The 13201-nt window shown below is 45.5% G+C and overlaps 1 protein-coding gene across 1 annotated transcript in view; it reads left to right on the top strand.

Annotated features, from left to right (window-relative positions):
- The window catches only part of LOC137542586 (agouti-signaling protein-like), a 62349-nt gene that overhangs the window by 25412 nt on the left and 23736 nt on the right, over nucleotides 1–13201 (top strand). Inside the window, exons 2-3 of the mRNA XM_068264616.1 lie at nucleotides 691–840; nucleotides 930–991. Coding sequence (XP_068120717.1) covers nucleotides 693–840; nucleotides 930–991 — 210 coding nt within the window. The 5' untranslated portion in view covers nucleotides 691–692. The remainder of the gene's footprint in view (nucleotides 1–690; nucleotides 841–929; nucleotides 992–13201) is intronic.

The following is a 13201-nucleotide window of genomic DNA, read 5'->3' as shown; positions in this document are numbered from 1 at the left end:
AACACTATATAACTGAAAATAAAAATATGAGAATTTTTTTTTTGCTAATAATGTTCTAGTAATTATCGTACTACACAACCATTTCATTATATCATATTTTTTTGTTTTCCGCTTCAGTGTCTCTTTAAAGCGGGTCCGAGATGAAAAACGAACTATAACAAGTAACTTGTCTATATATCTTATCTAAAGTTTAGATAGTTAACACAGCAAAAATCTAGCTGCAAACAGATTTGACAGTAGCCATGTTGTTTGTAAACATTACACAGATGCAGGCTTATCTGCACCATCAGCACTCAGACTGTGAAAAAAACCTAATCCCCCCTCCTCCCCTCTGCCTCTGAAATCAATGGCTAGTAACACCTCCTCCTCCCCCTGCCCAGACTGAGCTCCCATGAGCCCTTGCTACTGCCAAGGCTCTCTTAAAACCTGTGGACGTGGTTTATTTAGTTTATAGAGAATTTGAGTATTAAAACAAAAACAAAAAAGGAATGCCCTATAAATGATAGGAAAGGAACACAAGTATGCAATGAGTAAAAGTTCACCTCGGATCCACTTTAAGAAGGAATCTGCACTATTTTGTGATTTCTTAAGATGTCTGAAACAGTCCTGCACAGATTTCTTAAAACCTACCGATACTTTGTCTCAGACACTCCTGATTAATATCCCACAATGCCCTTTTCCTCCTTCCAGACATGAATGGAATATCCCTTCTCTTCCTTCTCGTGAGTGTTGTATTGTTGGTCCACTCATATCATATAATTCCAGAAGAAAGATATGATAAAACCGACGCTGCAAGTATTGCCCAACTGCCGGACTTTCTCCCACCCATCTCCATAATTGGTGAGTAGAAAATATGACGGATGTGGCTGACGGGCCCAGTAGAATAGGGGAGTGCTATTGACCGCTTCCTCCAATGTTGTGTCTTGTAGATCTAAGAAAGTCCTCTCGGAGGGTGAGCAGAACCGATGCTGAAAGAAACACACCAGCTAAGGTAACTATTTTAATCAGTCATGTTAAAGAGGAATCCTATTCAGTTGGGGTTGGATTGAGGATTCAATAGAAATAACATTTAAAGAGGAACTTTAACCAAGGATTGCACTTCATCTCAATCATTAATCGAAACTCCCTTTCCCACAAGAAATCTTTACCTTTTCTTGAATAGATCATCTAATATTAAGGTGAAACCCCACCCACAGTGTGACGTCTGCACCTAGGTACTGACATCCTACTGTGGGAGCCTTGTTGCATTGTGGGAAATAACAGCTGTTTCCAACTAAAGCAGCATCTCCTTCCACAGACATCACCTGCCAGCAGTAAAAATGTCGCCATGTGATACATTTCAGAATGTAAATCAGGGAGAGGAAAGATCCAAACAAAAAAGAGAAAAAGCACCCCCTCCTTTATAATCTAGTAATGTTAGGCATTTAAACAGGTATAACTCAAAACACCAGGAATCATGAGAAAATCTTTATTAATGCCAACTAATGAGTTTAAAACCAATTAAAAACAAACAGCCAGACCTGGTACATATGTCCTATATTGTCAATAATCAATTGAGTCTAATGAGAAGTATCAATGGTATAGCTCCTTCTGGTTGCTCCTGTGATAAATGTAACAGAGTCCTATTGATTTATAAATATTAGTAGTAAGGACTACTGTTTCACAGCTGGCTATCCCAGGAGGAACTAACAAACATATGAATAACTACTGCTTTCACATCCCTCCTGCTGAGGAATAAGGTGCTAGTGCTTGAAAAGGCTGAGTAAAAATTTGAGAACTCCCTAATAGAATAAAGTGACAACTGTGCATGAACCACTAATCAATTGAATAAATGTAAAAGACACTGCAAAAGACACTACATCATGTGTATATAAACGTACAAACTACAACAATAAACTCTAGCAGGTAAAAAAACAAGAGCTGAAATAAAGTGAATATTAGTGCAGGAAGATGGCCACAATGGCCAGTAGAGGTAGACCTAAGGTGCAGGAATGAGCAGGGAGGAGGATCGCAGAAGATCAAAAGACTCACCAAGTAGATAAGGTAGTAAGACCAGGAAAGGCTGTACAGCGCTACCTGCGCTGTCCCACTAGTTCCGCCGAAGCTGCCAAGGGACCGTTTGTTAGTTCCTCCTGGGATAGCCAGCTGTGAAACAGTAGTCCTTACTACTAATATTTATAAATCAATAGGACTCTGTTACATTTATCACAGGAGCAACCAGAAGGAGCTATACCATTGATACTTCTCATTAGACTCAATTGATTATTGACAATATAGGACATATGTACCAGGTCTGGCTGTTTGTTTTTAATTGGTTTTAAACTCATTAGTTGGCATTAATAAAGATTTTCTCATGATTCCTGGTGTTTTGAGTTATACCTGTTTGAATGCCTAACATTACTAGATTATAAAGGAGGGGGTGCTTTTTCTCTTTTTTGTTTGGATGTTAGTTTTGAGGTCGACGACCTCTTCCCCCTACTATTGATACCTATATAGGTTATTGAAACTGTATAATGATAACTTTGCTTGCTCGTTTTCCTTGAGTTTAATTAGGGAGAGGAAAGATATTACAATCGGCAAACACTGACTTAATCATTTATAAATAATTATTGTAAAAATTAAGCATTTTTTTCTCATTACGTTATTTTCACTGCAGATACTCTTTAAAAAATGATACTTCACAATAGCGCTATCTTTAAACAAAATATAATACCTGGTAGAAGTTTTATTTTTGTTACACAAGGGTCTTTGAAAAAGCTTTGAAAAGTGCAATTTAAATTCCATGATGCCAGGCCTGGATTTACCTCACAGGAGCCAATAGGCACAGATGTCCTGGCACCTTAGACTTTGCCCTCCATGAACCTAAAACCCCCCACCAAACTGCATCACAACTGTGCTGGCTGTCCCAGCTGTCACTTCTCTTACTTCCTTCCCTTGCCCATCACAGGTGCCCCTTCCTATTAGGTAGCCAGACGTAGCCTCAGTATTAAGTAGCTAGAGGTACCCTTGACTGAAAGTAGTTCTCAGTCAATAGAATGCCGAGAGCAGGGTGAGTAACCTCTCCTTTTCAATCTTATCAGGACTCTGCAAAGGGATTGGAGAGTGAGCCACCTTTCCATCATCAGGCGCCTGCAGGCACGTGCCTACAGTGCCTTATCGTAAATCCAGCCCTGCATGCTGCACAGAAATGCTGTTTTCAGCAATATTTCAAAACATACTATAAAGCAACCAGAATAAAGTAGTCAAAGGTTCAGAGATCTCATTTAAAGCAAACTTGAAGTGATGAAACACATTTCAGGTTAAATACATACCTAGGTAGAGGAAAGGCTCTATCTACCATAGTGCCTTTCCAGTTCTCAGTCCGTCACATCGTTCCAGCATTGTCCCCCATTGAAATTACACGAACAGCTGTGTCTGCAGTACTCCTGATTGCTACTTATTTCCCTGAGCGTTTCCAAAGATGGGTGCATCCATATGGCCCATGCACAAGCCCAGACTCTAGCACACAATAAGGATGTGCTCATCTTTGTTAGTACTCAGGGACACGAGTACTTCCAAATGCTGCATGGGGAGTGTCAAAGATGTATTCAACCTAGCACATTGATTAACTTCAACGGGGGACAGCGGTGGAATGACAGGATGGACTGAGGACCAAGAAGGCTCAATGGTGTCTGGAGCCTTCTCTCTACATCCAGTATCTTACAAAGGGGTTGATTCATCAATGAAAAATAGCACGAGCAACCTCTTGTTGCTCGCACTAATAATTTGTAGTGATTTGTATTTCAATGCTACACACTCTAGTGGCAGCGGAGCATGTGTAACTAAGCAGTGGCCGCTGCTTACAAAAAACACACGATAGTGATGTATCGCTACCGGGATACTCCAGTAGTGTGGCCACTACTGTCACGGAACAGCCATGAGAAACGAGAACGCAATCGCAATCGGTTTATTGCACCGATTGCCATTGACGTGCTAGAATCTAGATTGGTTGTGCAGGAGCATCTGCAGTCAATCTAGGCTCCCTCTTTGCTCAGCAGAGAGCTGGCAGTACTTAGGTGCAGGATGTCTTTTGATTTGTTAATTAGCTTGGGCCAGGCCTGTGTGTCCCAGAGAATGTTTATTTTTAATTACCTCAGGCAGATGCCAATTGCCCACCATCTGGTGAGCCCTTTTCATACAGGGAGAGCAAGGAAGCTACTCACAACAGGAGGCTATTCAAAACCTGCTTTCGCACAGACTTCATGGCACAGATGAAGGGCAGATCTGAAAGCATGTGTGGTATTATTTCCTGTCGGTATACGAAAAACCGTATATCGCACAGCTATGAAATTCATATGGTCTTATTCGTTAAAGTCTGCCCAACGTGCGGATATAAAATTCATGGCAATATCTCGTCCAGTTTTTGCGGTATGAATCTTCCCAGGAACCTGAGAAGCTACCCATGTCACGTCTGATATCAAATTAATCTGTATTTTCCGACAAGTATGAATCTGTTATCTACCTAAATGTGACATGTATCGTTCATGAGTTACGGCATTTTATAAGTTTAAACCTAAAATCTCTCAGAGGGAATGAACTGTCATTGGTGGATAATTCAGAGGGGGCGGGCATTGCCACACCCCCGAACCAGCATCATCAAAAGCACATGGCCGGCAGGCGGACCTCAGTCCTCCCCTGTGTACCACCACCTGATTGAGCCAGCCAGAGGACCATGCGGCTGACAGCCATTTTCCTGGACTGAAACAAAGGACATTTTCCATATGCTCATATTTCCCCAGCAAGGAAACCAGGAACTTTATGATTTTCCGGGAACGGACATATTTCCACAAACCCTAAGTATTTTCTCCCTTTTTATTTCATACTGGCTATTAATGTTTCTATAATTGTTGATTTTAACGATTTTCTGTATATATCAATTATTTATATTGCACGTAAATAAAGACTTTATCAAAGTCGTTTACTGTCCGCTACACCTGCTATACAGCCATACACAGAAACTGAACTCAGGTCTCTGAAGAGACGCTACTCTTGTACTGATTCTAGCTAGACTGAATAGAGTGTGTTTGTAACGATTGGTGTGAGCAAGAACAGATTTTCTGATTATTGGTGATCTGCAGTATCACCAAAAATACAGATGCTATACCTAATTATGTCGTGATCTGCAGAATCACCAATAATGCAAGTATAGCGAGACACAGGACAATGATGTAAAGATAGGTGTTTGGTGCAACAGTAATTCAACGTATAATGATCACCCGAGGAGCGGGTGATTCAGACTGCACTGCAGCTGGTGATCACCTGAGGAGAAGGTGATTAACACTATACTGCAGCTCCTAGTCACCTGAGGAGCAGAAGACTAAGAATGTACTGTAGCTACTGATCACCTGAGGAGCAGGTGATTCAGACTGTACTGCAGCTACTGGTCACCTGAGGAGCAGGTGATTCAGACTGTACTGCAGCTACTGGTCACCTGAGGAGCAGGTGATTCAGACTGTACTGCAGCTACTGGTCACCTGAGGAGCAGGTGATTAAGCTGTACAGAAAATCCCTCACCAGGGACTAGGCTCACTGGTGAGGGTAGAAGGGTCAGACAGGCAGATTTGGCAACACACGGACAGATGCAGTACAAAGACAGAAGGCTAAATCAGAGTAGCCTGCAGGCTGAGTCGGCAACAGGATCAGATAGGCAGAAGCACAGAATCAGTAAGCAGAAGAATAGTCAAGACTAGCAGAAGGTCATAACAAATAATACAATTCAATTAGTACTTTAGCTATCAACAGGACTGACTAAGTGTGGATCCCCAGCTCCTGCTGGTTCTAGGCACACTTTGGGATCTAACTAAGGTCTGAGTGCTCACAGGTAGCATATGCAACAGCAGACGAGGAGCCAATGACAGGCAGGTCCTATATATACTTGGGATCGTCCATAGCTCCGCCCCAGTCACTCAGCCACACATCAGGAGCACTGTTGGAGTCAGCTGACTGGCCAATCAGCTGACTCCCCTTCTCTGCGCATAAAGGTCCTGTCGCCTGGCGCGCGTGCGCGTAGCCCTCAGTCTATGTGCGACTGAAGGACCAGGCAAACCTCCATCATGTAACAGCGCGGCGGAATCCGCCGGCTGAGACGCGGAGACCGCCGCCATGCCGTTCACTGCTGCGGCGGCGTCTCCGCTATTCCTTACAGTGTTTAACCGTTTTTTATTTGTAGATCTAGGCTCAGACAGTCAGTGGGCTCCTCTGTCCCATGGTAACAGAGGTGGTGGCAGTTATACCCTGAAATAGTGTGTAAGTTGTAATTACCGTAACCTCACAGACTTCCTTCTAGTCGGGCTGCTGCTCAAATTCCGTCGATTTCCGTGCACCGATTGCGACCACAGTTTGCATGGTCTGTGTGCTGAAACCGATTGGAAGGCAATTTGCTTTCCAACCACCAGGGCTCCAGTGACAGTGTTTGGCAGTGGTTGGGATCTGTGTTGTGCTGAAAGTAGCGCTATCAAGAAACAAACTCATTTGTTGGTGTAGCTGGAATGCAATATATTTTTTATATATACAGAGAGACTGTGTAGCCAGTACCCCTCCCCAAATATTTTATTTTATTTGGCGTGGAAATGTCCGGGAACTACAAGAACATGTGCCTGGCGGACCTGCAAACTCTTTGCCAAGCGAGAGGCATTGACGTCGGCCGCAAGAAACACCAGGACCTGGTAACGGACTTGTTCCAATGGGATACCCAGCAACTGCAGGAGCCGGGTGTGTCCGCTGAAGTGGATACCAGCCCATCTGACCCAAGTCAAGGGGAACCAGAGACTGAAGATTCTGAGCGTACAGAGGTTGAGCATCCTGCGGGCCCTGTTGCAACAGTTACACCAGAGACTGTCAGTGTGGACCCCAATCTCAGAGTTCCTGAAAGTACTCGCCCGGAACCGGCCAGTACTGGACTGTCCGTTTGTGCTGACCCGGTAATGCAGCTGGCATTACGAAAGCTGATGGACACTGACCTGGAAAAGTACCTGCAGTACATGGAAGCCCGTGAGGAGCGGGAACGCCAATCTGCAGAAGCCCGTGAGGAGCGGGAACGCCAATCTGCAGAAGCCCATGAGGCGCGGACAGAGCGCCGAGAGCGAGAGGAACGGGAGCTCCAATGACAGCATGAGCTAAACATGGCAAAAGTGCAACAGGCCAGCCGGAGTTCGCCGCCCAGCCTCCCTGCTGAAGGAACTGCATCACCCGTAAGTGCAAAATTTAAATTTGCTAATATTGAGAAAGACACTGACATTGACTTGTTTTTGCGATCTTTTGAAAAAGCATGCCGTCAGTGTCGTCTGTCCCAAGACCAGTGGGCAAGACATCTGACACCTTTACTGCGCTACAAAGCGCTTGATGCTTTCGCAGGGTTACCTGCGGAGAGAGATAATGATTATGCCGCTATAAAAGACGCTATCATTACCAAATACCAGCTGACGCCAGAAGCCTATCGTAAAAAGTTCAGGTCCTGGCAGAAAAAGCCTTCTTATTCTTACCGAGATGTGGTCAGCAGCTTGCTCACCACACTCCGCCAGTGGACTCTAGGCCTCACCAAAGGGTCTTATGATGTCCTGGAGGACTTGATAGTCCTAATTTGCCCTGCTGATGTACGACAGTTTGTGCTGGAGCGCAAGCCTGCGTCAGCAATTGTCGCTGTGACCATGCTGAAACTTTTGCAACTACCCGGGTGCCTGACACACGCAGAACTGCACCATCCAGCTGGGGAGGAGGTCAGCCCAATACTCTGGCAGACTCTCCTGCCCCTGTGAGCCGTCAGCCATAGAGGCCACCCAGCGCAGATGCCGCGCCCAGGCCTGCAGCACCTGAGGGGGTCACCTGTCACTACTGCTGCCAGCCCGGACACATTAAATTCGACTGTCCGGTGCGGAGGCAGACACCACCAGCACCTGGATCATCTGTATCACCTGTACCACCTGTACCTCACCCACAGCAGAGGCAACCAGCCAGCGAACCACAGCCTGGATCATCAGATTTTGTTCTGTTTGCCCGCGGAAAGGAAATCCGTGACTGAACCGACCAGCAGCAGCCTGTTAGAGTGAACGACAAGGTTGTCGACGGATTTTGAGACACCGGAGCTGACATCACGTTAGTTCACTCACACCTTGTGCCAGAGGAGAGCTTCAGCTCCAGCCAATCCCTTGCCCTTACGGGAGTAGAGGGCACCCTTTTACACATAGCCCAAGCAAGAGTGAAGATCGACTGGGGGGTGGGGGTTCAAGAAAGGGTTGTTGGGGTTGTGAAGGATCTCCCAGTCCCTGTGTTGCTGGGGACTGAGTTGGGCAAGCTTGTGTCCTATTACGAACCTGCCACAACCGCCTTGTCGCTCACAGAAGGAGACGGACTCTCCACCCACCAACAGGTACTTTATACACTTGGGGGGGCACCAGCGGGAGGTGGGTTGAATGTGCCCAGTTCAATGGTACCAGGTTCAATAGTGCCTGCTTCAAAGGCACCTGAGTTAGATGCACAAACTGTCTGTCGTGATGATGTAACGGTACCTGAGTTTAATGTACAAACTGTCTGTAATGAAAATGTGTCTATACCTGTCAATGTCATTAATGCATGTGTCAATGATGTGAAGAATGTTGATTATTGTAATGACAATGATGTGCCTGTACTAGCAGTCACCCAGGGTGTTGCCCGAATTGTGGGCTCAGCACTGAACTCCTCGTTCAGTACTGACCCCAGCGAAGAGACCTTTCAGCCGCTGACTTCATGTGTCATGGGCCAGCTGGTTGAAACTGACAGCGCTGTACTCACAACAGCACTACAAAGTGACCCAAGCCTAGAGGCACTCAGGTAGTAAGCCTCTGAGTCCCTCGCAGACGGGGCCGCTTTCAAGGTGTACTGGGAAGGGGAGAGACTGTACAGTGAGTCTGTACAGCTCCCTACAGGTAAACCACATGCGAATACCAAATGGCTTGTGGTCCCGAGTGCGTTCAGGGGACATGTGCTGGAATCCGCACATGCTAATCCTCTGATAGGGCACACCGGTGTCCGCAAGACACTTGCCTGTATTCGGAAACAGTTTTATTGGACCAGGATGAACAGGGATGTCGCCAAATACTGCAAAGCATGTGCCGTCTGTCAGAAGCTGGGAAGGTCCAGGGATTCCCGCGGGGTTCCCTTAGGTCCACAGCCACTTAGCAGGGAAACCCTGCGGGGGCTGGCTATTGACCTACCCAACCTACTGCCCATTGTCAGCAGTCCTGGCCGACACCACATCCGAATGCAGTGGCACAAACGCCCTGTCCCGAACGGTCCATGTCAGGTCAAACCTGAGGGTAGCGGAAAGCGACCTGTCCAGGTGAACCGAGCCGCAGGCTCCAATGGGTTTTCCAGCCATACTGGCAGCTCGAGACCCGTCAGCCCGGTTAGCTGACACAAAGCAGGCAGCCGACACCAAAACGCCAATGGGCTGTCCTGGTGTCAGGGGGAACTAGACCCAACAGCACCAATGGCTGCTATGGAGGATGTCTTGGTGACACCCCCCTACACAGCATCCGGAGGGGGAGGTGGCAAGGAACAGCCGTGAGAAACGAGAACGCAATCGCAATCGGTTTATTGCACCGATTGCCATTGACTTGCTAGAATCTAGATTAGTTGTGTGCAGAAAAGAAGAAAAGATGGAGCACCAGCTCTGCTTTTAAGGTTTATTGCGTACACTATGGCAATACAGGCATACCAGTTTAAGGAGTAGGTGTGGATACCGGCCTAACAGCCGTTTCGCAGCTCCCGCTGCTTTCTCAAAGGCAACAGAGGTATCAATCATTGATACCTCTGTTGGCTTTGAGAAAGCAGCGGGAGCTGCGAAACGGCTGTTAGGCCGGTATCCACACCTACTCCTTAAACTGGTATGCCTGTATTGCCATAGTGTACGCAATAAACCTTAAAAGCAGAGCTGGTGCTCCATCTTTTCTTCTTTTCTACACACCTGATCAAGCAATTGTGAGCACAGCTCTAAGAAAAAGGAGCGAACGCTTTGAGTCTAAGGTCAGCCAGCACCTGGTGCCAACCATCTCTAGCCTCTATTGCAAAGATAGATTAGTTGTGTAGGAGCATCTGCAGTCAATCTGGGCTCCCTCTTTGCTCAGCAGAGAGCTAGCAGTACTTAGGTGCAGGATGTCTTTTGATTTGTTAATTAGCTTGGGCCAGGCCTGTGTCCCAGAGAATGTTTATTTTTAATTACCTCAGGCAGATGTCAATTGCTCACCATTTGATGAGCCCTTTTCATACAGGGAGAGCAAGGAAGCTACTCACAGCAGGAGGCTATTCAAAACCTGCTTTCGCACAGACTTCATGGCACCGATGAAGGGCAGATCTGAAAGTATGTGTGGTATGATTTCCTGTCGGTATACGAAAAACCGTATATCACACAGCTATGAAATTCATATAGTCTTATTCGTTAAAGTCTGCCCAACGTGCGGATATAAAATTCATGGCAATATCTCGTCCAGTTAATGCGGTATAAATCTTCTCAGGAACCTGAGAAGCTATCCATGTCACGTCTGATATCATATTAATCTGTATTTTCCGACAAGTATGAATCTGTTATCCACCTAAATATGACATGTATCGTTCATGAGTTACGGCATTTTATGAGTTTAAACCTAAAATCTCTCAGAGGGAATGAACTGTCATTGTTGGGTAATTCAGAGGGGGCGGGCATTGCCACACCCCCGAACCAGCTTCATCAAAAGCACATGGCCGGCAGGCGGACCTCAGTCCTCCCCTGTGTACCACCACCTGATTGAGCCAGCCAGAGGACCATGTGGCTGGCAGCCATTTTCCTGGACTGAAACAAATGACATTTTCCATGTGCTCATATTTCCCCAGCAAGGAAACCAAGAACTTTATGATTTTCCGGGAACGGACATATTTCCACAAACCCTAAGTATTTTCTCCCTTTTTATTTCATACTGGCTATTAATGTTTCTATAATTGTTGATTTTAACGATTTTCTGTATATATTAATCATTTATATTGCACGTAAATAAAGACTTTATCAAAGTCGTTTACTGTCCGCTACACCTGCTATACACCCATACACAGAAACTGAACTCAGGTCTCTGAAGAGACGCTACTCTTGTACTGATTCTAGCTAGACAGATTAGAGTGTGTTTAACCGTTTTTATTTGTAGATCTAGGCTCAGACAGTCAGTGGGCTCCTCTGTCCCATGGTAACAGAGGTGGTGGCAGTTATACCCTGAAATAGTGTGTAAGTTGTAATTACCTTAACCTCACAGGCTCCCTTCTAGTCGGGCTGCTGCCCAAATTCCGTCGATTTCCGTGCACCGATTGCGACCACAGTTTGCATGGTCTGTGTGCTGAAACCGATTGGAAGGCAATTTGCGTTCCGACCACCAGGGCTCCTGTGACAACTACTATGTTAATTAACTTAGATACTATGTAAATAATAAATAAGGCTGTATAAGGTGACTCAATTTATCCTGCCTGCTGGCAGTGGTATCTTCCTCACTATTGCAATCTAACTAACGCTAAGACCCGCATGGCAGGTGTTTTTCGGGATGTCCGTGGTTCTGCCTCCTCCCAGCGTACACGTTTCGCTCACTAACTGGGCTTTCTCAAGGCCAATAGAGAGTTGAATTATAGGTGGGAGGAAGGGCTCTTCTAGTGGTGCAGAATGTAACACAGCCTATCACAATGGCCTATCACAATGTGGCGGCCAATCAGAGCTGAAGACGTCATCTTTGACACACCTCTCCTAAGCAAATCCCTATAAGAGCATTCTGGGTATCATAGTTTAAAGTGATGACCTGCACTTGACAAGAGCGCTATTCAATCGCCTTTCATGTCATTAATGTGCAGTTTGCACTATTTTCAAAGGTATACACTTCCACCGCAGCCTTCAGATGCTAATCTATTCCAATATATAACTATTTGGAAAGAACAGATGTGTCCAATAATAGTGCTGGATCTAAACAACTCACTATTAAATCATTTATAAACTGTGCAACCCACCATGTGGTATACCAACTTAAATGTCCATGTAACAAACTTTATGTGGGAAAAACAAAACGGGAATTGAAAGAGCGTATAAAGGAACACATAAAGGATATTGAAAACAAGGAAGAAAGCAGCCCTATTGTGCAACATTTCAGTGAATGCCACAAGAATAGCCCCTTGGGACTTAGTTTTAAAGGGAAAAAAATGATGTGGAGGGAAATTGGGAGAAACTTCTCCTGCAGAAGGTAATGTAGTGGACTATTATGTTGAGAACTGTAAAACCTTAAGCTCTTTGGATGGGGCCCCCTCCCCCTCTCGCTTTCTGCACAGGTAAACTGAGAACCAATGTTCCCCATGCAGATAAAAACTAACAGCAGTGCAGCACTGCACACACTTTATCAATTACATTAGCTTCTGTGATGAAATGTGTTCACACATACAGACACACATGGTGTGCAGAAAATGCATACCGAAAACCGACAGACGAGTTTGCTCCCAGCCTCAGCTTATTACACTTACTCTGTCCATCTCTGATGGAGCAGAACTGGCTTTGCAGACTTCTACAGCATCACTACAGTACAGAGAACTTGGGGAGGGATAGGTTGGGGGTAGAGCAGCGCTGTACACAACAGCCTGCTGCACAATGTATAGGGGCTGTCTATAAATCTTTGTCTACGAAACTGTCTGTGGTTTGTTATCAGTGGCTGAGCAGATGCAGTCATTAGAAAAATTGTGCAGAGAGCAGAAAGCTTTTTCACTCCATGCCCAGACTTCTCAAGCATCACTAAAGTACACAGCAGGGCTGTGGAGTCGGTACAAAAATCTTCAGACTCTGACTCCTCAGTTTATGAAACCACCGACTCCGACTCCAGGTACTCAAAATTGCTCCGACTCCTCGACTCCTTAGTCTAATTTTTACAAAGGCTATGGATTCGGTTCAAAAATCATCCGAGTAAGACTCCCTGTGGCTGCGTCCCTTGCAGGTTCTATTGTTACACCTCTGACAGTGCTTGCCAAAACTGTATGCTTTTGATCTATTCAGGGACAATGTTCTGAATGAAGCACTATGTTGATATTTGGGTGCCCCATCCGTGTCAAGCCCACTGTCTCTGGACAGTTTGTGGACTGCTTTCTGAGTCTCTTGGAACCTGTTTGATATTTGTACGTTATGAGTATATCAATATAAAAA

Source organism: Hyperolius riggenbachi, chromosome 12, assembly GCF_040937935.1.
Source record: "Hyperolius riggenbachi isolate aHypRig1 chromosome 12, aHypRig1.pri, whole genome shotgun sequence".
NCBI classification, from domain to species: Eukaryota; Metazoa; Chordata; class Amphibia; order Anura; family Hyperoliidae; genus Hyperolius; species Hyperolius riggenbachi.
Note: the sequence above shows the minus strand (reverse complement) of the source record. Positions and strands in the feature narration are given on the sequence as shown.